The sequence below is a fragment of the Magnolia sinica genome, chromosome 12 (genome assembly GCF_029962835.1).
Source record: "Magnolia sinica isolate HGM2019 chromosome 12, MsV1, whole genome shotgun sequence".
Taxonomy (NCBI): domain Eukaryota; kingdom Viridiplantae; phylum Streptophyta; class Magnoliopsida; order Magnoliales; family Magnoliaceae; genus Magnolia; species Magnolia sinica.
Window position 1 is genome coordinate 74,617,714 of NC_080584.1, and position 23,517 is coordinate 74,641,230.

General features: G+C 39.6%; 1 protein-coding gene across 7 annotated transcripts in view; it reads right to left on the minus strand.

Annotated features, from left to right (window-relative positions):
• Positions 1 to 23,517, minus strand: part of LOC131221728 (G-type lectin S-receptor-like serine/threonine-protein kinase At1g11410) — a 49,847-nt gene that overhangs the window by 14,537 nt on the left and 11,793 nt on the right. The window contains exons 1-7 of one of the 7 annotated variants that reach the window (XM_058217032.1): positions 18,975 to 19,207; positions 18,343 to 18,462; positions 18,088 to 18,254; positions 17,231 to 17,441; positions 16,272 to 16,509; positions 15,699 to 15,849; positions 14,400 to 14,901 (exon numbers count right to left, since the gene is read on the minus strand). In XM_058217032.1, coding sequence (XP_058073015.1) covers positions 14,596 to 14,901; positions 15,699 to 15,849; positions 16,272 to 16,509; positions 17,231 to 17,441; positions 18,088 to 18,254; positions 18,343 to 18,462; positions 18,975 to 18,993 — 1,212 coding nt within the window. In that variant the 5' untranslated portion in view covers positions 18,994 to 19,207 and the 3' untranslated portion in view covers positions 14,400 to 14,595. The other 6 variants (XM_058217028.1, XM_058217031.1, XM_058217034.1 and 3 more) reach the window with 6 other exon arrangements.

The following is a 23,517-nucleotide window of genomic DNA, read 5'->3' on the forward strand; positions in this document are numbered from 1 at the left end:
ATGTCATTCTCTTATTTTCAAGCATAGGACAAAATTTTAGGTTGATCCAAATCTCAGGTGGACCACACCATAGGAAATAGTGGTGATTGAATGCCCATCATTAAAAACTTCCTATGGCCCACCATAATGTTGAGGGTTCAATCACCACTGTTTTATGTGATGTTAGACTTAACACTATCTAGATCATGAAAGCTGGGTTTTTTTTTTTTTTTTCTTTTTTCTTTTTTCTTTTTTTTTTTTTTGGTGAAATTAAACCTTTTATTCACATGGAAAAATATTATATTAATAATAGCCCATATAGGTCTCGAACCTGGACCTTGGCGTTATTAGCACCATGCTCTAACCAACTGATCTAATAGGCCAATTGCTTTCCATTAAAAACAAAAGTTAATTTATGTTTTCAATTATTTGTCATAAAGTTTTAATAAAAAATAGTTTATCTTTTCAATAATCTTAGAAGAATCAATAAAATTAGCAGTATTAAATCAATTTTATTGTTCTCTCTGTATCTTTATACTTTTTTTTTAAAAAATAATAATAATTTTTATCCTTTTTATTTTATATTGTGTTTGGTTACATCAGATATAATGAAATTTGATTACTAGCAGGTTTAATTTGGCACACAATTTCATGACATTTGATATCGCCAAGCACAACTTTAATTAAAATTCCAAAAATAACGTGGTGCTTAGGCCTCATGCTTCAGATGATTTAATGCTATGCCATACACTGTTCACTATTTAAGTCAGATGTTAAATCCCATGTTTGAATGACCCAAAATTCTTAGGCTGCTACACGCTATTCACTATTTAAGCCATTGATGTTGAATGCCGGGGTTGAATGACCCAAAATTCTAAGGCTGCCTCATCATAGCGACCAGAATTCGGACCTTTATGGGTTGACGAGGACTTTATTGATACCGCACAATCCCTCAGATTATAAGATCGTAATGACGAAAATTAAGTCATTTTCAGTTGAACGTTGGTGGACCGTTGTTATATTTCTCCCTTGACTTCTTAACTGTACCTACCAACTGGATACAATTAAAAGGTAAGGCTCTTGAATGGCAGAAATTTTAGAGGTATGGATCCATTCACAGAAGGATATTATAGACAAATGGTTTGGATTACATATCCATGGCCCTACTTGCCCTAATCAAATCCAGTCTATGTTTTTATGGTGTGCAAAGATATGTGACCAGCTATGGTAGCGGATTACTTCGTACAGCAACCTCTGTGGTGTGTTGGTATGGCAAAGTTCTATAGGCGCCACACCATGATGTATGTGTTATATCCACACCATCCATCCAATTCGAAAAGTCGCTTTAGGGCATTAACCAAATGAAGCAAATAAAAAGCTCATGTGGACCACACCATAGAAAGTTGGGATTGGACACCTACGATTGAAAACTTCTTGTAACCATAGAAGTTTTGTATCAAGCTGATATTTTTATTTATGTACATCCAACTTTGTGCGAATGAACTTATCAACGGGTTAAACATCATGGTGGGGGCCTACAAAGGTTTCATTGGTGGGCATCATTGTCCCCACTTCTTTGTGTGGTGTGGCCCACTTGAGCTTTGTATCTGCCTCATTTTGGGATCATAACCTAAAATGATCTCGCAGAATGAGTAAATGTTGTGAATATAATACATAAATCATCCACATGGGGAGCAAATTAGGTGTTACTTACCGTGGGGCCTACCTCAATAATGTGCTGCATATGAAGGTCGTCCATCTGTTTTTCCAGCCCATTACAGAACGTGGTTCCAAAAATTAAGCAGATCCAAATCTCAGGTACACCACATGGATGATTGAACGCGCACCATTAGAAAGTTTCAATGGCCCACTGTAATGTTATTTGCCATCCAACCTGTTGATATGGTCAACTAGATCCGGATGAAGGGAAAATATAAGGATCAGCTTGATCCAAAACTTTTGTAGCCCACAAAAAGTTTTTAACGGTCATTCAACACTGGTCCACCTGAGATTTGGATGTGCTTAATTTTTGGAATATATATATGGATTGAAGGTGAAAGTGTACGCCTGGTATTGGTGTGGAGCCCATATTGTGTATATATTACATCCAACCGGTTCAACTGACGCATCTTGACAGGTTACATCTCATGAGGTCCGGAAAATTAATTAATTAGGTCAATAGAAACTTGTGTGGACCACAAAAGGAGGAACAAGTTGGGAGGGAATGCTCACCCTTGATTTTATTGACGCCAACTTGAGTTGCAGAACAGCTGAAACATCTGGATCGCGTATACACAGCATGGGACTCGCTGATGGACGGTAACGGATTGGCTACTTCCCCTGCCACTAGACCGGTGACCGGTGCTCTGTGGGCCCCACCATGACATATGTGTTTCATCCATGCTGTTCATTCATTTTTGAAGATCATTTTAGTGGTGGATCCCAAAAATGAGAGGGATATAAATATCAGTGGACCACACCACAGGAAAACAATAGTGATTGGATATCCACCATTAAAATCCTCCTCAGGCTCACTGTACTGTTTATTTGACATTCAATCTGTTTATTAGCTGATACAGACCCAGATGAAGGGATATAACAAAGATCAGCTTCATCCAAAACTTTTATGGCCCCCAAAAAGTTTTTAATTATCGACATTCATTCACCACACGTTTCATGTAATGTGCTCTACTTGAGATTGGGATATACCTCATTTTTGTTCTAGTTTCATAAAATGATTTATAAAAATATATGGACGGCATGGATGAAACACATACATCATGGTGGCCACAGTAGGGATTGAATGCTTACCATCCAAAACTTCTTAGGGGCTACGGTAGTTTTCGATCAAGCTGATATGTGTGCTTTCCCTTTATCCAGGTCTGTGTGACATTAAGAACAAGCTGGACGAAAAATAAACATCATGCTGATCCCTAAGAAGATTCTGACGGTTGGTATCATTGTCCCCATTTCTTTATGTGGTGTGTTCCATTTAAGGTTTGTATCTGCCTCGGTTTTGGAATTATGCCCTAAAATGATCTTGCAAAATGGATGTACGGTGTGGATATAACATATGCATCACGGTGGGCCCAAAATACTTTGCCACGTCCACAGACCACCAAGGTGAAGGTGTGTGTGGGAAAGACGAAATCCGTTTCTCTTGTAGTTAACTTTACAAAAAAAAAAAAAAAAAGTGATCGGATTGTATGGATGGACTTCTAGGACCTTGGCCCTCCGTATGATCGTCTCTGATCAGGGTTTATGGCCCATGATCGGATGGTGTGTTTGCTGGCCAGATGGGGATGATAACTCCACCGTCAATGGAAAATTATCAATGGGTGGATGATCTTATGATCTGATGCTTTTGGAAGGTTCAGATGTATCATAAATACCTTGTGGGAACCACCGCTTGTGCAACAACCCACAAAATCTCGGTGGATTCCGAGTCTGTTGAGTCGCGGCGGCTTTTGCTAGGAAAAGGAAGCCCTAAATGGAGGGGAGAGGAATGGATGATTGGGATTTTCCTACAGAAAGGGCTAGGATCGGTGGCAGCAACGGAAAGTTTCCGTTTTCGGAAACCACAACACGCGACATGTTTGAAACAGAAACCGTGCACATGCACTCGTGTTTCATGGATCGGGAAAGGCCCAAATTTCGTCGGATCTCTGATCTGAACATGATAGACGGTTCAGATCTTTCTTATGGGTGATGGAGGTGGGCCATTGATCAACGACACGAACATTGTCCGTTAAAACTTCTGCTGGCGGGAGAAAAATGAAAGAAAGAGGGACGTGCAGCGAGTGAACGTGCTCTCGTGCAAAACCAACACGAGTGTGGGGCCCACATCGATGTTTTGAGAAATCCACTTCGTTCATGAGACTCCCTGTGTTCAACTGGGTTATCTGACTGGAGACGCGGTGAATCCAAAGTTGAACCCTGATGAATAGTGAATCTGGTGATCTACTACTCCAAATTGATACTTAAGATTTAGTTTTAAGAGAACATGATTATCCATCTTAAGAATCAATTGTTGAAATGGGCGGATTTAGAATTATCAATTGCTTGTGAACATCGCAGGTTGGGTATACCTTCACACAAGTTTACTAAATTGAAATACAATGGTAACACTTTGGTATTGAAAAGTACAGTGTGTTACAAATATGGCTCATCCACTGAACAAATCGACCTGAAAATTAGGGCTATAATATATGTTAGCCCTTAAAATCAAATGATCCATTTAGATCCATCCCAATGCAGCCGAATGCAAGCAATTTAAGCCATTCCTCAAAATACTATGGTCCATATTTGTATTTCCAAATCATCTCTGCATAAGATTTATCTATGCACGCATGTAATGACCGTGTGGTTGATCAACACCGTCCATTGGACAGATCAAGAGGAGAAAAAAAAAAAAAAAAGTTACATGCATTAAAATGAAAAAACTTGAAGGGCTAAGACTTACCTGATCAATCTCTCCAATGACTGCCTCTCTCTCCCTCTCTCACTTTGGGGTTTTTACACATTTGATTTTTTTATTTTTTATTTTATTTTATTTTATTTTTATTTTTTTTGCAGGAAATAGCCTCTCCTATATATATATATAAGAGAGTATTTTCACATTTTTCTACTACATAAATTTTAATTTTTCTAAAATTTGGTAAAAAGTTATTTATTTATTTATTTTTTAAAAGAGGCAATGCACTACCCTTTTAGTAAGATCATCTGTCAATTTGTGTGATTACATTTTAGCATGGCACGAATGGATACGTGACAAAAACGAACATATTTTTTGGAATTTAGCAAAAAGTTATTGATTACTACCACACAAATTGATCATCTACCCGCACCTGTAACTGAGAGTTGCAACTGCAGGAGTCAGTCCCTTGACATCTATCTCAACTAATAGTATCTCTATTAACTCAACTATTAATTTATTTTTATTCTTAATTTAAAAATTAAAATTTTAACTACCAATAACAATTCTGAGTGTACAAAAATTCATGGTCATACAGTCTAGCTTTGATGTTTATCCAGCAATGTCCATCCATATCTTAGATGAGCTGTTGCCCTTCATTAACAGTAGCAGTTGCCACTCATCTACACCTTGTTACCACCGTTCATCAGGTGGGCCCACGCACCATAGAATCATCTTCGATGCCAGTCAGCGAATAATCCATCTTACACTCTAAGGCCCACCTAATGTGGTCACGGCCCTTTCATATGCTCACAGTCACATTATGGCCCATGGCCTATTAACACGATCACACCCCACGGCCCACAGCCTACTCATGATCTATTCACATGTACAAGGCCCACTCACTCACTGTACAGCACAAAGCCCACATCTATATAGTCCAGATTTATAACCAATGTCCAGGTGAATGCCCATTCAATAGTGGGAACTTTATAAGATAATAGACATTTTGGCTGCCCCCGAACAGGGGAAAAAAAAGAAGAAGAAGAAAAACCAGTGTGGCCTGTCATATCCAAAACCCTATACACGGCAACCAGGGCCTAATCGAACTACCCTCCTATGGAAGGTTCTCTAATAGAATCCAGCCCCACTTTATCTAACAAAAATAGTCCCTGAATGGGGAGAGGGAGATCCGAAACCTGCATGAAGAAGAGGTCCACCAGAAGCTCGCCCCCTAAAGGGGCCAGCCCATTCAATAGTTTGACAGATGACCCAGTCTATGGCCCAGTTGTGATAGAAATGTAGGCCTAGTTGCGGAGGCAGGCCCAGTCCCGCTGTCCATCAACGGCTTATGCACTGTCGACATTGTGACCCAAATCAGGTCCAGCGTGATGTATTATTAGTTAATCATGATTTGTTTTATGAATTACACTTTGGTCTATTCACAGCCCAGACCCTGGGCCCACTCGATTAACATATAACCCATTTTAAAGCCTACGGCCAATTTAAATTGGCTGTGGTCCATTCGACGACCAATAGCCCATTTGTTTAGCTTATAGTTGATGACATTATCCTGACTGCTGTTTATGATGATATCTCTTATCTCTAGAATTATTTTCATATCCATTGCTATGCATAATTATTCTATTATGCATCTTACGCATTGACATCTCATTACATGAGACGGGGATACAGCCCATGAAAAATACTTATATCCCTTTTTACCTCCATTATAATAAAAGCTATAACTTTCTCCATGGAGTAGTAACATTTCCAAATAGGAAAATTGCTGAATCATGTAAATCTTTTATTATTATTAGTAACATTTCCAAATAGGAAAATTGCTGAATCATGTAAATCTTTTATTATTATTATTATTATGGTTTGACTCTCCTTTATAAGTCTTTTAACCCGTATCAGTAGAGTTTTCTCAATTGCATTTCAATGACACCATACCATATAGTTTTATTTGTTTCTTGTGCATTTCAATTATTTACATTTTCTTGCTCATGTTAAGCTTATTTCATATATCACTTTATTTATATATTATCTTAAAATCAAGAAAGAAGTAATTAAGAGCAGGCGGTATGTTACGGACCGAAATATATTTCAATCCTGGATATAGTGAAAGTATTCTAAGTGACCATAGACACTCTGCTAACTATAGTGCACGAGAGCATAATGTGTAACTTGCAAGCATTCTCAGGATGGCCCACACAGTGACGTGCACATGAAATCCTGTCTTACCATTACCATTGGATGGTCAACTCATGTTGGGTTCAAGGACCAACGTTCAGCACAATTCATGATTCAAGTGAGCCCAACATGATAAAGAATACTATATACGCTATTAGATCTTTAGATTTGGTAGATTAGGATTTTCGGAGAGAGGATTTCTTTAATACCTGGGTTGAGACCATAAACACGGTCCATGCAAGCAAAGTGGTCGACAGTCTCAAGTGGGCCGCTCTAAAACATGCTTCTAAAATCCAGTCCAATAACTAGGTGTGTGACCCAATTGTAGGCCTAAGGATAAAAAAGTTACGTTCATTCGCAATTTAGGTGGGCCATATCAAGGAAATCAGTTGGAGGGGAACAGTCACCCTTGATTGTTGGTGGGCTAGGGCCCACCTTGATGTGTATTTGAAATCTACACTGACCATTACATGTGTCATCTCACGTGAGACCTAGGGCTAAAATATCGATCTAGCCTATGATTCAGGTGGGCCACACTAAAGGAAATTGTTGGGAGAGATATGTCTACCATTTACAAGGTCCACTTGAACCATTAGACACCATACTAAAATTTAGGACTGGGCCCAAAAATAAAGCCCATTCGTAATTCAGGTGGACCATACCAAGAGCAACACTTTGGAGGATGGGCATTGCCCTATACATTGTTTCCAACTCTGTGGTCTACTTGAATCACAAATGGAGCTAGTTTTGAGTGATAAGCCTACATTTGGCTCACGCACCTGGTGGTCAAAGTCCATTTGGAAAACACTTCATGGTTGGCCCATGCCATCCAGCGAAACCATTTACTAGCATGAAGAAGATATTTACTAGATCGATTCTCCACACACACGCACACACACGTAGTAGTGCTCCCATGTGATTTGTAAAGAACAAGAGCTTAATGGGTGAACTCTCGAACATTCTTAAGATGGTTCACACCGTGATGTGCACATGAAATCCGTTCTGATTGTGCTCAATGTTAGGTTCAAGAACCAAAGTTCTGTAGGGAAGCATGGAAGGTGAGCCCTTAAGATCTGACGGTCTACACAGAGTTTGGAACCCTCACAAAGCAGAAGAACGGTGCTTCAACGACCCGCCTATCTACTACTAGAGCAGATGGAACTATTCACACCTCTGATCCTATGGTATATAGTGGCCCTAGATTGCGATCTATGGATCAGATCGTCCCAAGGATAAGCTAAAATGGACAGACTATAGCGCACACAATATTTCTCTATATACTCTCAGTTTATTGTATGACTCAATTGCTTTACACGAGAGAAGCGCATTCCTTTTTATAACAGAGGAAGGAGAGTTTGGGTGGGATTGGGATAAAGCCAAATAATCCGATCAAATCCCTATCTTCAATTAAAAATCAAATTCATATTTGAATTTGAAATTTAATTCAAAGGAAGAGACCGGAGAAAACATGGGACGTACCCACTAGTAATTGCTCACAAGTGGGCCCCACTGGCCTACATCCAACATCTCTCATTCAATCACATTGTGGGATAGGCACATAAATTTGTCCATCTAACTTGCCTAATAACAATCAAAGAATTAAACATCGCGATCAAAAGAATCAGAGGCGTGGGACCAGCTGGATCACCATAATCTTCTCACAGGTGCTTAAGTACTAAGTGACCACCTGACTAGTGCTCAATAACTCAAGCTTGCAATGTCTGTCCTATTCCGCATGACCACACCGGATGGAGTTGACTCCCGACCTTGAGTACTCGGCCAACATACGCACTTATCCAACTTATCGAGTTATTCTGAAAACTTAATTTTTCACAAACTTCGACAAAAACCAATTCAAAGCAATATATATATATATATATATATATATATATATATATATATATATATATATATATATATGCTTTTTAAGAAAAATACTGTTTGTTAATAAAAAACAACTCGATACTGCCGGCGGATAAGTCTTCAAGTGCGTATTTATAGTTCTAGAAACTTGTTGTAGCTGTCACGGGATCTTCCCCACGCAGATGTGTAATTTAGAATTAATCAAGCTGCTTTCCTAGCGTAACTGAGTCTGGCCAATCAAGGACCTTTCGTCATAGTACACTAAAGTAGCAACACTCAATCTCATCCTCATATACACAAGAGGAGGGTAGCTAAGGACACAAAGAGTCACCTACGGGACTAGCTACTCGCACGTTGTAGTGATTAGATCGAATCAAACAATCTGTAGGTAAAAGGTCCCTGCACGTGGCTACAATCCACGTCGTAAAGTAGACAATACTAGGTGAATGTCGGGTCTATAATACGCAGGTCATTCTACATGAGGTACGACTCATCTCATAACCTCATAACCTCATAACCTGGCTTTAATTTCAGGCCATAATATTGATCGCATGAAAAGAATGGTGCGATTATATTATTCGACTTTATCAGTCTCATCTTCAATCTTAAAAAATTGTAGGCGGATACGACTCACTCATATCATCATCCTTTATTATTCACAATAAAGGGAAGTTCATACCTCAATGTATAAACATAGCCGCAAATGTACCTCTCTTGTACATTTAAGGTTGGTTAGCCCGTGCAAGTGGGTGACCGGCCTGCCGACAAAAAATAGAAATCTTACATGATCTCAAGGTAAATGTTGATGATCTACTTACCTAGTTTATATTAGTGTTTAATATTGAATAAAAGGAATATATTATTCATGAAAGATCGAATGTCTTACAAAACAAGTACATCATTCAAACTTTCATCAATTCCATCTGCCTGACGTGAACATGAAATAGATCTCTAGCTATAGGTTTCGTCATGGGATCAGCCATCATCTCCTTAGTAGGAATGTAGCTGAAGGCGACCTTTTTATCTCTCACTTGATCACGGATGTAATGATACTTGATTTCAATGTGCTTAGATTTCTGGTGGTGTTTAGGGTCATTTGCCAAGTCAATGACAGAAATATTGTCTATCTTCAGCGATATAGGCTGACGAACACTTAGTACAACACCCAGATTCAATAGAAATCTGTGAACCCATGCACACTCCTGAACTTCAGCACAACATGCAATGTACTCGGCCTCCATAGATGAAAGAACTGTAGATGTCTGTTTCTTACTCGACCATGAGAAAGTTCCTCCTCCAAGTAAGAATACATACCCTGAAGTAGACTTTCCCTCGTCGGCATCATTACTCCAAGCAGCATCTGAATATCCTTTGAGCTCGAGGCTTGTGCCTTCATAACACAACATTAGGTATTTTTTTCCTCTTAAATAGCGAAATATACGTTTGACGACTTGCCAATGAGACCGTCCTGTGTTACTCTAATAACGGCTAACTATGCCAACTGCATAGCTAATATCCGGTCTGGTGCAAAGCATAACAAACATTAAGCTCTCTACTGCACTTGCATAAGGTACTGAGGACATAACTAATTTCTCGGCTTCAGTCTGGGGACACGATTTCCTGTTTAACTTGGTAGCTTTATCCATAGGGGTTTCAATAGCTTTTGAATTTTTTATCTTGGACCGCTCTAAGATCTTTTGTATATATGTTATTTGAGACAAGCCTAAAAATTTCTTAGGGCGATCCCTGATATTTTTACCCCAAGAATAATGTTGGCTTCACCGAGGTCTTTCATCTCAAAGTTCGAGAATAGTCAATCTTTAGTCAATATCAATAATTATATGTCATTACCAGCTAAAAGGATATCGTCTACATATAGAGATAGTATCAGAAAAGATCTTCCAAACCGTTTCTTGTATACATAATGATCTTCTTCACTCATCGTGAATCCAAAAGTGGTGATGGTTAAGTGGAACCTCATGTACCACTGTCTTGAAGATTGCTTCAGCCTATAGATAGATTTCAACAACTTGCAGACTTTCTTTGGATGCTCTTTGTCCACATAACCATGGGCTGTTGCATGTATATCTCTTCATCCAAGTCACCATTTAAGAATGTTGTCTTTACATCCATCTAATATAACTGTAAGTCTAAACTTGCGACAATGGACAAAATCATGCGGATTGAGGAGAACTTTGCAACAGGTGAAAAGATCTCTTCGTAATCAATGCCTTCTTGTTGTGTAAAATCTTTAGCAACTAATCGTGCTTTATATATGTCCACTGTACCATCTGTCTTTCTTTTGATCTTAAGTACTCATTTATTACCTATCGCCTTACGATTGGAAAGCAGATCAACAAGTTCCCAGACTTTATTCTTCTCCATAGAAGCGATCTTTTCATCCATAGCATTCACCCAATTGGCCAAGTTAGAAGATAATAATGCATCCTGATACGAATCAGGTTCATCATCATCAATTGCAACGCAAAAGAATGTTTGCCCCTCAATATCGAAGTATCTTCGGAGAATTAATCCTCTTTCGCTTCAACGTAACTCAGGAGCCTGCTGAGATGTCCTCCTACCATCCTGACGAACGATAGGAGCATCATCATCGTGAGAAGCAGAACTCCCACTCTCCTGAGATATATCGGGGATTTCAAAAAATTCTAAAGGAACCTTTTGCTTCATTCGGCTTGGGTATCTATCTTCAACGAAAGTCACGTCTCGAAATTATATCTCAATCCATCATCCATGGTCCTCATAAACTAAAACATATCCCTTTGAATGCATAAGGTACCTTACGAACACGCATTCAATGGTTTTACTATCAAGTTTACCTTTATGTGGAGTAGGTAGTAAAACATATCCTAAAGATCTCCAAGGGCGTAGGTCGGCTAAAGGAGTCCTCTCAGACCACATCTCATATGGAGTCTTAGGAATGGATTTGAATATGACTCTATTAAGGACGTAGACGGCTGTTAACAGTGTGTCTCCCCAGAATGTGGTAGAGAGATTGGCTTGTGCCATCATCGATCTTACCATGTCCAATAGTGTCCTATTCCTTCTCTCTACAACACCATTTTGTTGTGGAGTGTAAGCCATTATGTACTGCTGAACTATTCCAATGTTTTCACAATATGACGTAAACGTTTCAGATGTATACTCGCCACCTCTATTAGATCGAAGGATTTTAATCTTTTTTTCAAGCTGATTTTTCACTTCAGCTTTATATTTAAGAAAACAATTAAAAGCCTCGGATTTGTGTGAGATGAGATACACATATCCATAGTGCAAGTAATCGTCAATGAAAGTGACAAAATATTGACATCCGTTTCTGGTATGTACATTAAAGGATCCACAGATATCTGAATAGATTATCTCTAATGTGCCCTTCGACCTAACCACTTTGGAAAATGGTTTCTTTGAAGTCTTCCCGGACACACAATGTTCACAAAATGACAAATCAACTTTGGATAAGGAGTCTAACAGACCAGAACGTACTAGTCTTGTCATATGATCCTTTCCGATGTGACCTAACCTCGCGTGCCATTTTTGAAATTCAGATACTACATTTTTATTCGATATAGCAGATAAAACAAGAGAGGCATTATCACAATCTACGTCTAGAATAAATAAATCTGAAATTAAATTTTTTCATACAAAGATGAAGTTTTTCAGTTTCAAAGAAACTCTCGTCTCGAAAAATCGAATATCAAAACCATGAAATAATAACCTAAAAACAGAAATTAAATTCCTACGCATCCCCGGTGCAAAAAGAGTGTCACGAAGGATTATTATTTGCCCTATGCGCGTACGGAGATGAAGAATGCCAATCCCTAGTACGTCTTCAATAGCGTTATTGCCCATGTACAGCTTGTAACTTTCTTTGGCTACAAGCTGGAATTTCTCGAGTACTCGACGACTCTGTGTCATGTGCTTTGTTACACCTGAATCCAAAATTCACTCATTAGATATAGTATCAATGGAAAGGATTTCAGAACAAGTTCAGCATCATCCATGAGCGTGGCAAATGGTTGGGAGGCGTGAACCCATCATTGATTATATTCAGGGCCAATTTTGATGTCCACGTTACATCCACTTCAACCATCATATGCGTCATCCCATGACCAAAAAACTAGGCCCATTTATATTTTAGGAGGGCACAACAAGTAAAATAATTAGGAGAGGAACAAACACCCAACCTTAATTTTCCATGGGACCCAGTGCGTTGTGTATATAACATCCATTCTGACCACCAAATGAGCCACCACATATTAATTACTAGGTCCATTTGTTATTCAAGGGGAACAATTGGAATGATGAGAGTTGTCTTATTTAGTATTCCCTTGTGGCGAGACCCACTTGAATCATGGATCGAGCTGAAGTTTGGTCCCTGGGCCTAAATGATCTAAAATATTTATTGGTCAGAGTGGATTTCACATCCACATCACGATTTGGGTCACCCCAAGAGTGCTCCGGAGAGTTTGCACGTTATATTCCCTTGGGCTATAGTTCACAATGTAGTGTACTGAATTATTACGCTCCCTCCTGTTAAGAAAACCTAATTTATACTCTCCAATCAACTAGGTATAATATGAGACTTTTAACACTATGAGCCTTCTTAAGCTGACATTACACCAAATTTACATGTGGAGTAGAAATGATTCATTCTAATATCTAATAGCTTGTTTTAGACCGTTGATTTAATCACACTCAATCAAGTGTGCTTCACTCCATCTATGCATGTGCACAAATTTCAATTTTCTAATGTACATTTATTTACTTTTGAGATTGAAAAGATTTTATCTTGACAAATTTGCTCCATAAAATATCATTGGAAATTTTAATATAATAATATATAAATATTTTTCTAAAACTAGTTTACAATAAAATTTGACCTTTCATTCAATATGTTATCTTAAATAAGTATTTAATTAGGCAAACTAGATAGACATGTTAGATATAATATACAAACCATGGTGTATCCCGCCGTTAAATCATTGAGAGGCTTGTTCTTTTGTTGCCTAAATTGTAAACCAATGATTATGGGCCACGTCGAAACAGGTCACAAAGAAGGGCTTCAGTTTTCACGCCATGGCCAAGTGGACGCTAATTCTCCCCTTCAACTATACCCAACTTCCCTCCATACGAAGCACCTTTTTCTACCTCTCTGTTTCTCTATTCTCTCTCTCATTTATTTTTATTTTTTCTTGCTATATCAGGGGTTTGTATTTTTATCTTGCAGTTTCAATTAGTATTCCGCTTCTATGAAAATTTTCAGTTTATTTATTTATTTTTCTATAAATAAAGCTATATGGAAATAATTCTTTGATCTAAAGAATTGATATGGTCATTTCTAACCTTCTTCTGTTTTTTATTTTTTATTTTGCATTTCTTTGATGAACTTTGAACAGGAAGTTAATCTTTTCTTTAGAATAATGTACTACGGTTTTCCTTTGTCATGGTATGGATTCTAAGGGCTCAGATTAGCAAATCTTTCTGATGCAGAAATTCTCGTAACTAGCTGTCTCTAACGGCTCAGATCTCAAGTCCAACCAGTTGGACCACACGAAAATGTCCACCCAGCTAATGACTTCCAACCTAATGAGCGGATGAGGCTGATTTTTACAGGAAGTGAATCTGACGATCGGCCCAACCTTTTAGAAAGGTTGTATGTGTCACGCACATGATTCTCATGCAATTTATTCACCTTTTGGAAAGAGGACAACACTTCAAACAACTAATTACAAGATTTATTACAGCTACAAATAGTTCATGATATTTGCTGCCAAATATCATGAAATTTCACTATATTTGGTGCAACCAAACACAACCTTCTACATACAAACATCACCAGAAAATAACATAACTCTTTGGATTTTTTGATAAGATAACACGTAAGTGGAGAATACTCAATGTTCTGGAAAATGTTATCTGGAAGTTTCAACATCAGACCTTTGACTGGAATCAAATGGGCACAACGGCTCCATATTGTAGAGTTGGTTGTCCACAATGTCGACCTCACATTAATCTCAGTTACTCAAAAAATATTGCATCTTTCGAACATATCATTTCAAACCACAGCCTTAGAAGAGTTCCATATCATTGATGAATACAAAACTAGTCACCGAGACTTCCAACCGCTACCGAGCTTGTAAATCTGTAATACTGACTTCATTGATGGTACATGAGCCGGTTCTGCTGGAAGATGAGTCTTTGCTGTTGAAGCTTTTCTGAACACAGAATGCAGGTTGCTTAGGGGTAGGCATGACTGTATCGATACCGAGCATGAAAACAACAGATGCCATGGTTGGTCTATCCTTTGCATTTTCCTGCACACACAACAGCCCCACTTGAATGCATCTTTGAAGTTCGTTAGTGGGACAAGAACTGAGCATCCATGAATCGACCAGCTCCAAACATCTGCCTTCATTCCACAGCTCCCATGCCTGGAATTGTCACAAAAAGTCGGGAGTTGTTACAAAAGTTAGTGTTCAAGGAAGAAATTCCTAGAAGACGGCAGGAGAATTTCGATACTCTGGCAGAGTGTGACATCTATACACATGGTAGGCATGGAATAGGTCTTGATCCAAATCATCATATTTTGTGGTCCCTGCTATGGATTAGCCATAAAGCACCACAATCAGAGCAAATACCCAAAACTCTGACTAAAGGATGTTTATTTGATGAATCTAGACCATAAAAAAAATTTCATATTATCTATTTTCATATCATCCATCTATTTGATACCCATGATTAGTTTAGGATTCGTCCAGTCATTGCAATTTTTGGTCAACGGCCCATCTACTCTGGGTTCACAATTTGGAGGTAACAGATTAAAGAAAATGTATGATATAATAAGATATCATCTGCATACTTGTAGATACGGTTCAAAAAATCAAAATTGTGAAACAGAAAAAGAATCAATGTGTCGATTCCAGCTCCTTTTCTCCTTTCATAGCAGTCTCTCTCTCTCTCTCTCTCTCTCTCTCTCTCTCTCTCTCACACACACACACACACACACACACACACACACACACACACGTGCACGCGCACGCACACACACGTGGGGGCTTTTCTTCCACTTTTCAAGAAACATGTGTTTTGGCTTGAGTTGCTTCTCTAGAATTCACCAACTAATTGAACTAACCTTCATTATACACTTTTTTTTTTCATTATACACTGTTGAACTATCAACTAATTCATCTTTGATATACATAGATCAAGAAGGAAAACTTGTACTTACATATCTTATCAAATTCTGCGAAGGATCATCACTAAAATAGCTGTTGTTCCTCTTGCCATTAATGATCTCTAGCAGTAATACCCCAAAGCTAAAGACATCTGATTTCACAGAGAAAAGCCCATCCATAGCATATTCTGGAGACATATAGCCACTGCATTCCATTTTCCAGGGTAAGGATTCATTCTGATGAGAGAATTTTCGAGTTACACAATGACTAATCAGAATATATTTAGTCTGCTTGGGTTCCCAGTATGGTGACCCAAAGATATGATGGGCCCCACCGTGGACAACTCATGCACCCAAGAACTCCCAGATGAGAAAATTCTAGCTTTCAACAGGTGATCCACATCCAACAGAAAGAAACCAAAGATTTGAAGACTAGAATCATCCAATATGGGCAATTTTGTTCCATGGGCCATCCACGCTGCACACATCATACCCACAATTTTGGACTGCTATGCCATGGGGCCCAATTCCACAAAATGAAAATTGAGTGGACCCAAGTTATCCTGCATCACTCATTGCTGAATACCTATACTCTTGAGCATTCATCGCATGTCTTGAAGTACTTACTATGTCCCAACCACCCTATTAGTGTTTGCTTGAGTCTGATTTCCACCAAATAACCTTGCCATACCAAAATCTGAGATTCTAGGATTCATCTCATTGTCTAGAAGAACATTGCTGGCCTTCAGATCCCTATGAATAATTCGAAGTCTAGAATCTTGATGAAGATACAAAACCCCACGAGCGATACCCATGATAATATTAAACCGCTGTCTCCAATCCAGTAACACTCTCCTTGTTTCATCTGCACTGGATTTCAATCTAGTTATGGGAAATTAATGTCATGTGTGTGTGTATACATGCGTGTGTTTCAGTTCCTCAAGAATTGAGAAATTACAATCAGGCAAGAGAGTCCTGGAATGACTGTGATGCTTTTTCACATAACATTTGTTTCCCCACATAATCTATATGTCAAGATTAGGTTCATAAACCATGTTTGCACATGATTGACACATATTCCAATGAAAAAAAAAAGCAACAAAAAAGAAAAATAAATAAAAATTTGAAAAAATCAAAGATGTTCATAAAATGGGCCATCTCTTGTATAGGACAGCGCAAAATAGGGTTGATCCAATGTTCCAAACTTTAAGAATGGTTTTTGACTGTAACGTTCAGGAAATTCAGTTTGCATGTTCTGTGGGCGGTGACCTGTGGGTGGTGACCTAATTAAGAGATGGTCGAATGATTTGATGGTAATCTGGATCGATACATAAGTGCACCAATTGAACATTGAGATGGTATTTTTTATTATAGCTGAAGCTCAAGATCATGCCATGATTTATTCATAAGCATAAAGAATCAAACAAAGAGGGCCAGTATTGATTTGCAGATTTTGAAGTTCGGCAATCAGTTTTGTTGATTTAGTTAAGGATTCATGCAAATCATGTGGGTCCTATGTCATCCTTGAATGGGAACTGCCTAATATACAAGTAAAGATGAGTAATATGGTATTAAGAGAGTCGAACCAAAAATAAACCAGTCCAAGCTTTTGTTTCTCATGTACTCGTAGATCAACATCTTTTCCTCTCCTTGAGTGCAGCAGCCAATAATCCTAACAAGATTCCTGTGTTGAAGTTTGGCAATCAACAAAATCTCATTTCTGAATTCTTCACTCCCTTGCCCAGAATTCTTAGAAAGCCTCTTCACCGCTATTTCCTCACCATTCATCAGCTTACCCTGAAAGTTACCATCCAGCAAATTTGGGTTTTGATTACAACCAAGAAGCACATAAATCCACCCTTTCTTAAGAACGATCACTCGTATAGACTTTCAGATAAACACCCACACAAGATCGATGCAAGCAAAGCAAAACTATAGAAGAAAAGAGCCAAAGCAATACCTAAAATCCAAAGAGACAAAAGGAGAGACGAGATGCAATGATTTATACAATTCGGCAATATGCCAACATCTGTGGGGGCAACAACTTGGTGTTTTCTTCTTCACAAGAGAAATCATAGTATGCAAAGACTTACCATCCCTCAACCTCCCCTCTCTCTCCATGTGTTTTTCATTGCATAAACTAAGGAAACTAGGATTCAAAGGAAATCTCTTCTATGTTCATGCATTTCCAATTCGCTTGCTGCCTCAACATGTGGGACAACAGAACTATCAAAATATAAGGCAAACAATGAGCAGCAGTTGGGGGAAAATCATGTTATTCTGCTCATTGTATGGGCATGCCATCAAAATCAACTGACAGCTGATGGTCTGATACAATTTAAGGTGATCTTACTACCTTTTTAGAAAGGTGATCTTCATTGTGTGGCCCACCTTCTGCAAAGCTTGGATCTTCTCTTTTATAATTAGTAAAATGAGGCATTACCTTATATACAGGGCCAAACCCACCCTCACCAAGCTTATTTTCACTGGAGAAATTATTCGTAGCGGCCGCTACAACATGTAGATCAAATAATGGCAATTCTGATCCCTTTGTACTTTCTTCAAGCTCAATTTCATTGATTCCATGGTTTCTTTCATTTTCCCCGCTACCTAAATTTCACATAGTAAAATTTTGTAAAATATCAAATACAAAGCGATTAGAATTTGCTAACACTTACTCAAATGTGGTCATTTCTACCTTCCCTTTTTTTCTGTCTCCGCCACAAGTAACAACCACAAGAGGCAAAGAGAATCGCCCCCAAAATGATTGTTATTATTAGAATCATCATCTTCTTCTTGTCGAGTAGGCGCTTGGAATCTGTTGAAAGGAAATCATGTAAATTAGTTAAGAAAATGATTAGGTGTTGTGATGGCTAGTAGATGGAGGATGGGTAGCCCGATGGATGGCTAGGACTGGACAAAAACATTATAAACGTACACTATAGCTTCTAACAGTCATAACTATGCGATAGGTTATTCATTTTGTGCGTATAAATACCATTGGAAAGCTATTGAAAGTAGCTATTTTTACAAAGTATTGTCGTTGATGTTCTTAGGGTTTTAACAACTCTATTATGGTTTAAAATATTTGTTTTAGCCATCCAATGTTGTATGTGAGTTTTAGTAGGGTCAAACATCCATTTTTATTTTTATTTTTGAAAAGAAAGAGGTGGAAAATCCCCACCTGAGATATATTGCCAATTGCAAGTATACATCCTAGAGTTTCGGGTGGGCTCCACAAAATATAACAGGCCTCACCTATCATATAGCAAAAAAAAAAAAAAAAAAAAAAAGAAAAGGAAAAAAGCGAGAAGAGGGCCAATCTGAGACCAGTTACAGCCTGTCCCATTTTAGCTCTGAAGACGGGGAGAGAAAGAAAAGGGGGAGATGAAAGATGCAAACTGCTAGACGGAGCATGCTAATCAATTCAATGGCGCCAGCCTGCTCCAAGGAAAATCTACCAGAGAAAGCATAACAAGATGCCGCTCAAAGCACCAAATGCCCAGCCGACCAAGAGTAAAGCATTCCTACCTATATATACTTGCCCTGCAGCCAATTCTAACAACCAACCCCTGTATAAAATCCCCGTAACTACCACCTCAAGCATTCAATCACCGGGCAACATATACTACAAAACAGCCTCTCCATAGGGACAGCTGCATCACAGTGGTGAAACAGGGGTCATCACATGAGTTTCTTTCCTAATTCTCCCCTATGAAGAACCAAATAATCAGCAGCAATGCAAGATATACCACACTACCCACATATAGCCGGATATGAAAGACTACGACCAGCCATAATCCTATCCAAATCATCTGCATTTCAACATCCACATCCAAGCACATCGGACTGCCAACACCGAGCAAGGAGAGAGGACAGGCTACCCCAGACAGAGGCTTATCCCATCCCTTTCTTGAGTTTTCTTGGACGACGAAGCGACCAATGCCCACGTTATCTAGATTAAAAAGACCCCGGATCTCCAGCGGCAGATCAATTTTTCTGTAATAGATCATGTTTGGGCAACCGTTGTTGGCCCTCTTCTCTAGAGCGTCTGCCACCGAAATAGGGGGGATGGAGCTTGCCTATCGTTTCCTCTATATCTAACTAGGAAAGACTGGATTAAGAGTCCTGAACTATTCCTATCCCAGTCCGGTCTAGGACGACCTCCCCTCGGGTAAGGAGGGGAAGGTCAGAGACCCTTGAGAAGAGTATATCTGACTGATTGGAGCTACCCATTTGGGTGAGGCCGTCCACCACACTGTTTGCCTCTCTCGAAATATGCTCAATCAAGATGTTAATGGAGGCCCAAATATAGTCGAACCTTTTCTTGCAGTAGTAGATATTTCACGGGATTCGCTCATTTGAGGATAATAAGGCGACCGCCCGCTGACGAGTCGCTTTCTACTTCCAACCTTATGAAACCACAGTCCAAACAGAGGTTAAGCTCGTCCACTACACTTTGGCTTCAGCCTGGAAGTTAGTACCAACACTACATCCTCTACGAAAGGCGAAAATGAGAGCACCTCTCTCATCTTTACAAGCTCCCCTACTTCCCGAAGGGCCCAGAGTTACTGTTGGAGGAATAGTCAACATTTAGTTTAACCCATCACGCCTTTGGTCTTTTCCATTTTGCTATAGAGAAGGTCAAATTATAGCTGATGGCGGGAGATATCCCTAAATCTTTGACTGCCTCCTGGCTGGTTCGATCTCTGCATGGCGGGAGCTAGAACGTGTTGGTAATGAGGGAGAACCATCTCCTAATTTTGGAAATTGTGAGGTCCTGCAATCCTCGAAATGGCTATCATTTATGGTTTGCCAAATTTCCTAGAAACTGAGGGCTAGCGCTAGCTCGCAAAAGATGCCAATGCTGGATTTGTCGCCGGCCATCAACCAACACTGGGCCGTCCTCCCAATTGTTGTTTCACCTTTTAAGAAGGAAACGAGGAGGAGGGAAGTGAAATAGAGTCACAGGGCATTCACCAATTCACCTTCCGTACAAAGGTGATCTAATGACTCGTCCTGGCGATTGTTTCCTGCTCCACAGCAGACAAGACATAAGGCAAGAGACGCCCCTTTTTTCTTGACGTTGACTTCGATTGGGACTACTTTGTTGAGAATTTTCTAGGCGAACATCGCTATCTTGGGAGGCAGCTTGGTGTGCCAAACCCACTTGGCCCAAACCCGTCTGGGGCCCGATGGGTGAATCAACCCCCAAGCTGATTTGATCGAGAATCTCCCCAACAATTCTTCGGTCCAGACATAGTGTCTTCTCCATAGTGCAGTTATCCCCTTCCAGTGAACATGCTCGAGGAAAGGGGACGTGAGGAGCAAGGCCACTGGAGTTCTCGAAAGGATTCCATTAAGGCCTAGAATATCCTTCACCTACAGTTGCCGCAGGTCAGTTGGGATGTGGCCCATGGTCCTACCAAGGAGAGGACCCAAACCTGACTAGTTGGAGGTCTAGAATTTGCTGTAGCCCTCCCCCAATAATAGGCAACAATTCTCTTTCAGTTGATCAAGCTTTTTTCTCATGACTTTCCAGTGTGAAGAATCCGAAGCTCTTTAGGGAGGATTATCATTTAGTTCTCATGAAGCTTCCTCATGTGTTGTTTTTGTGGTCGTAAAGTACTGTCCAGGCCATCTTCAATCTCATCGCCTTCATTATGTCCCTGAGCGCTATGAGACCCAGCCCAACCTCTGATTTAGGGGCAGCTTTCCTCTTCTTGCTGAGCTAATGGAGATTCTTCTTTCCTTCCATCTAGTTGTAGAGGGAATCTATGAATCCCTTCTCTATTTTGGTCAGCGTTCCTTTCAGCACCTCCACTATAGCTAGCATATGGATGGGGAGGCTACTCAGAACATGTTTTATTTGCCTTGTTCTGCAAGCCCAGTTGAGGTAGCAACCCTTATACCCTGAAATGTGGTTCATGACATTTTCTATCATGGGTTGGAATGGGGCAGACCTTGTTCAGCCAGTAATCAAGGGAACCTTGAGGTAAAGAAAAGGGGTAATGCTCTCCTAAACCCTGTCAACCTTTCCACTTGTCTAATGCGCCCTTCTGCCATCTGGGAGGAAAATAGAAAACTTCTCTTTTCTTTGTTTATCCTCTGCCCTGAGATTGCTTGGAATTTGATTAGGAAATTCAACATAACTATAAGGGATCTTCTGCTGCCATTTGTGAAGATGATGGTGTCATTGATGAAGAGGATATGCGTTGTAATTCGGTTGCCTCTTGTGGTTTTAAATGGGGTGCTGAGGCTTCTTTCTGCTAGAGATTTAAGACCACGACTTAGAGCTTCCATAATCAGGATGAACAAGTTTGGGGAGAGAGGATCCCCTTGGCATAGACCCCTCTTAGATTTGAAGAAGCCATTTGCTTCACCAATGAAAAGAACTAAGAACCATACTTCAGACCAGCATTTCTCCACCATGTTGACCCATCGTCGACTAAACTTGAACCAAATCAACACTTCTTTCAAAAAGTTCCAAACCACCTTATCATATGCTTTTTCCAGATCTATTTTGAAAATGATGTTGTTACCTCGCACTTTCTTGTTGATGTCCTTGAGAAGCTCTTAGGCGAGCGCAATGCTATGTGCGGTAGACTTACCTTAGAAGAAAGTCGATTGCTCCTTTGAGATCAATATAGGCAGAAGAGAGTTGATCCTAGCTACAATCACTTTAGAGAATATCTTGTATACATAGTTACATAAGTTAATGTGGTGGAATTTCAAAACAAAAGTTTAGAGGAGATTTTTGAAATAAGGGAAGGAATGGAAGCAGAGAAAGCCCGAGGGATGTCCCCGCCCTCCTCCGAAAAAGGTACTTGATTGCGTTAAGGATGTCTATCCCCACTATGTCCTAGCAGGTTTCGAAGAAGGCTCCTGAGAATCCATTAGGGCCAGGTGCCCCGTCGACTAGCAGATTAGTGACTGCCAGTTTGATCTCTTTTAGAGAAGGGGTAGAGAGGAGAGCTACATTATCTTCTGACCTCACTGCTGTGGGGATGGAGTGGAGGAAGTTGCTTATTGGATCCGGGGGGTCTACTTTGAACAAACTCTCTAAGAATCGCACTGCCTCTTCTTTCATCTCTGATTGGTTTTTAAAGGGAGTACCATTTTACAGCTCTATTCCTTTGATGTAAGACTTCTTGACTCACTCTTTAATTACTGAGTGAAAAAACTTGGTATTTCTATCACCTTCTACTAGCCATTTGTAATGGGATTTTTGTTTTCGAAAAACTTCCTCTAATCTTTCTAGACAAAGGAGTTCGCTTTTCGCCGCCTTGAGTCTTTTCAGATTCTCATTGTTTGGGATGACTTCGGATTCTTCTTCTATCTAATTCATGGATTCTTCTTCTATCTAATTCATGGATTCTTCTAAGATCTTGATGAGGGAGAATATATTTTCGAACACCTCCTTGTTCCAGATTTTTAGGGCAGCTTTTGTGTTCTTCAGTTTGCTAAGGAGGTATATCATTAGATTGGTGATTGGATCAGATTTCAAGGAGGATGAAATGAGGTCATGGAATCCCTCGTGCATAGTCAACATGCTATGGAAACGAAAGGGTGTAAGGGACAATGGGAAGGCCTGTGGGTGATATAAGAGGAGGTGAGAGTGGCATGAGTTCACCCAAGGTAAATGTTGTACATGGAATTGTGGGAACAATTGAATCCAAAGAGGAGAACATAACACCATGTCCAATCTTGCCCATTTACAATTCCTCCCTAATTGGTTGTTACACCAGGTGAATGCGCTCCCAAAAAAACCTGCATCTATCAACCCTTCTTTATTTATGGCTTTGACAAATTCCTTTGAGCTTTGATTTGCTAGATTGTTTTCCCTGCCTCCCTCTGACTGAACTGTAATCGC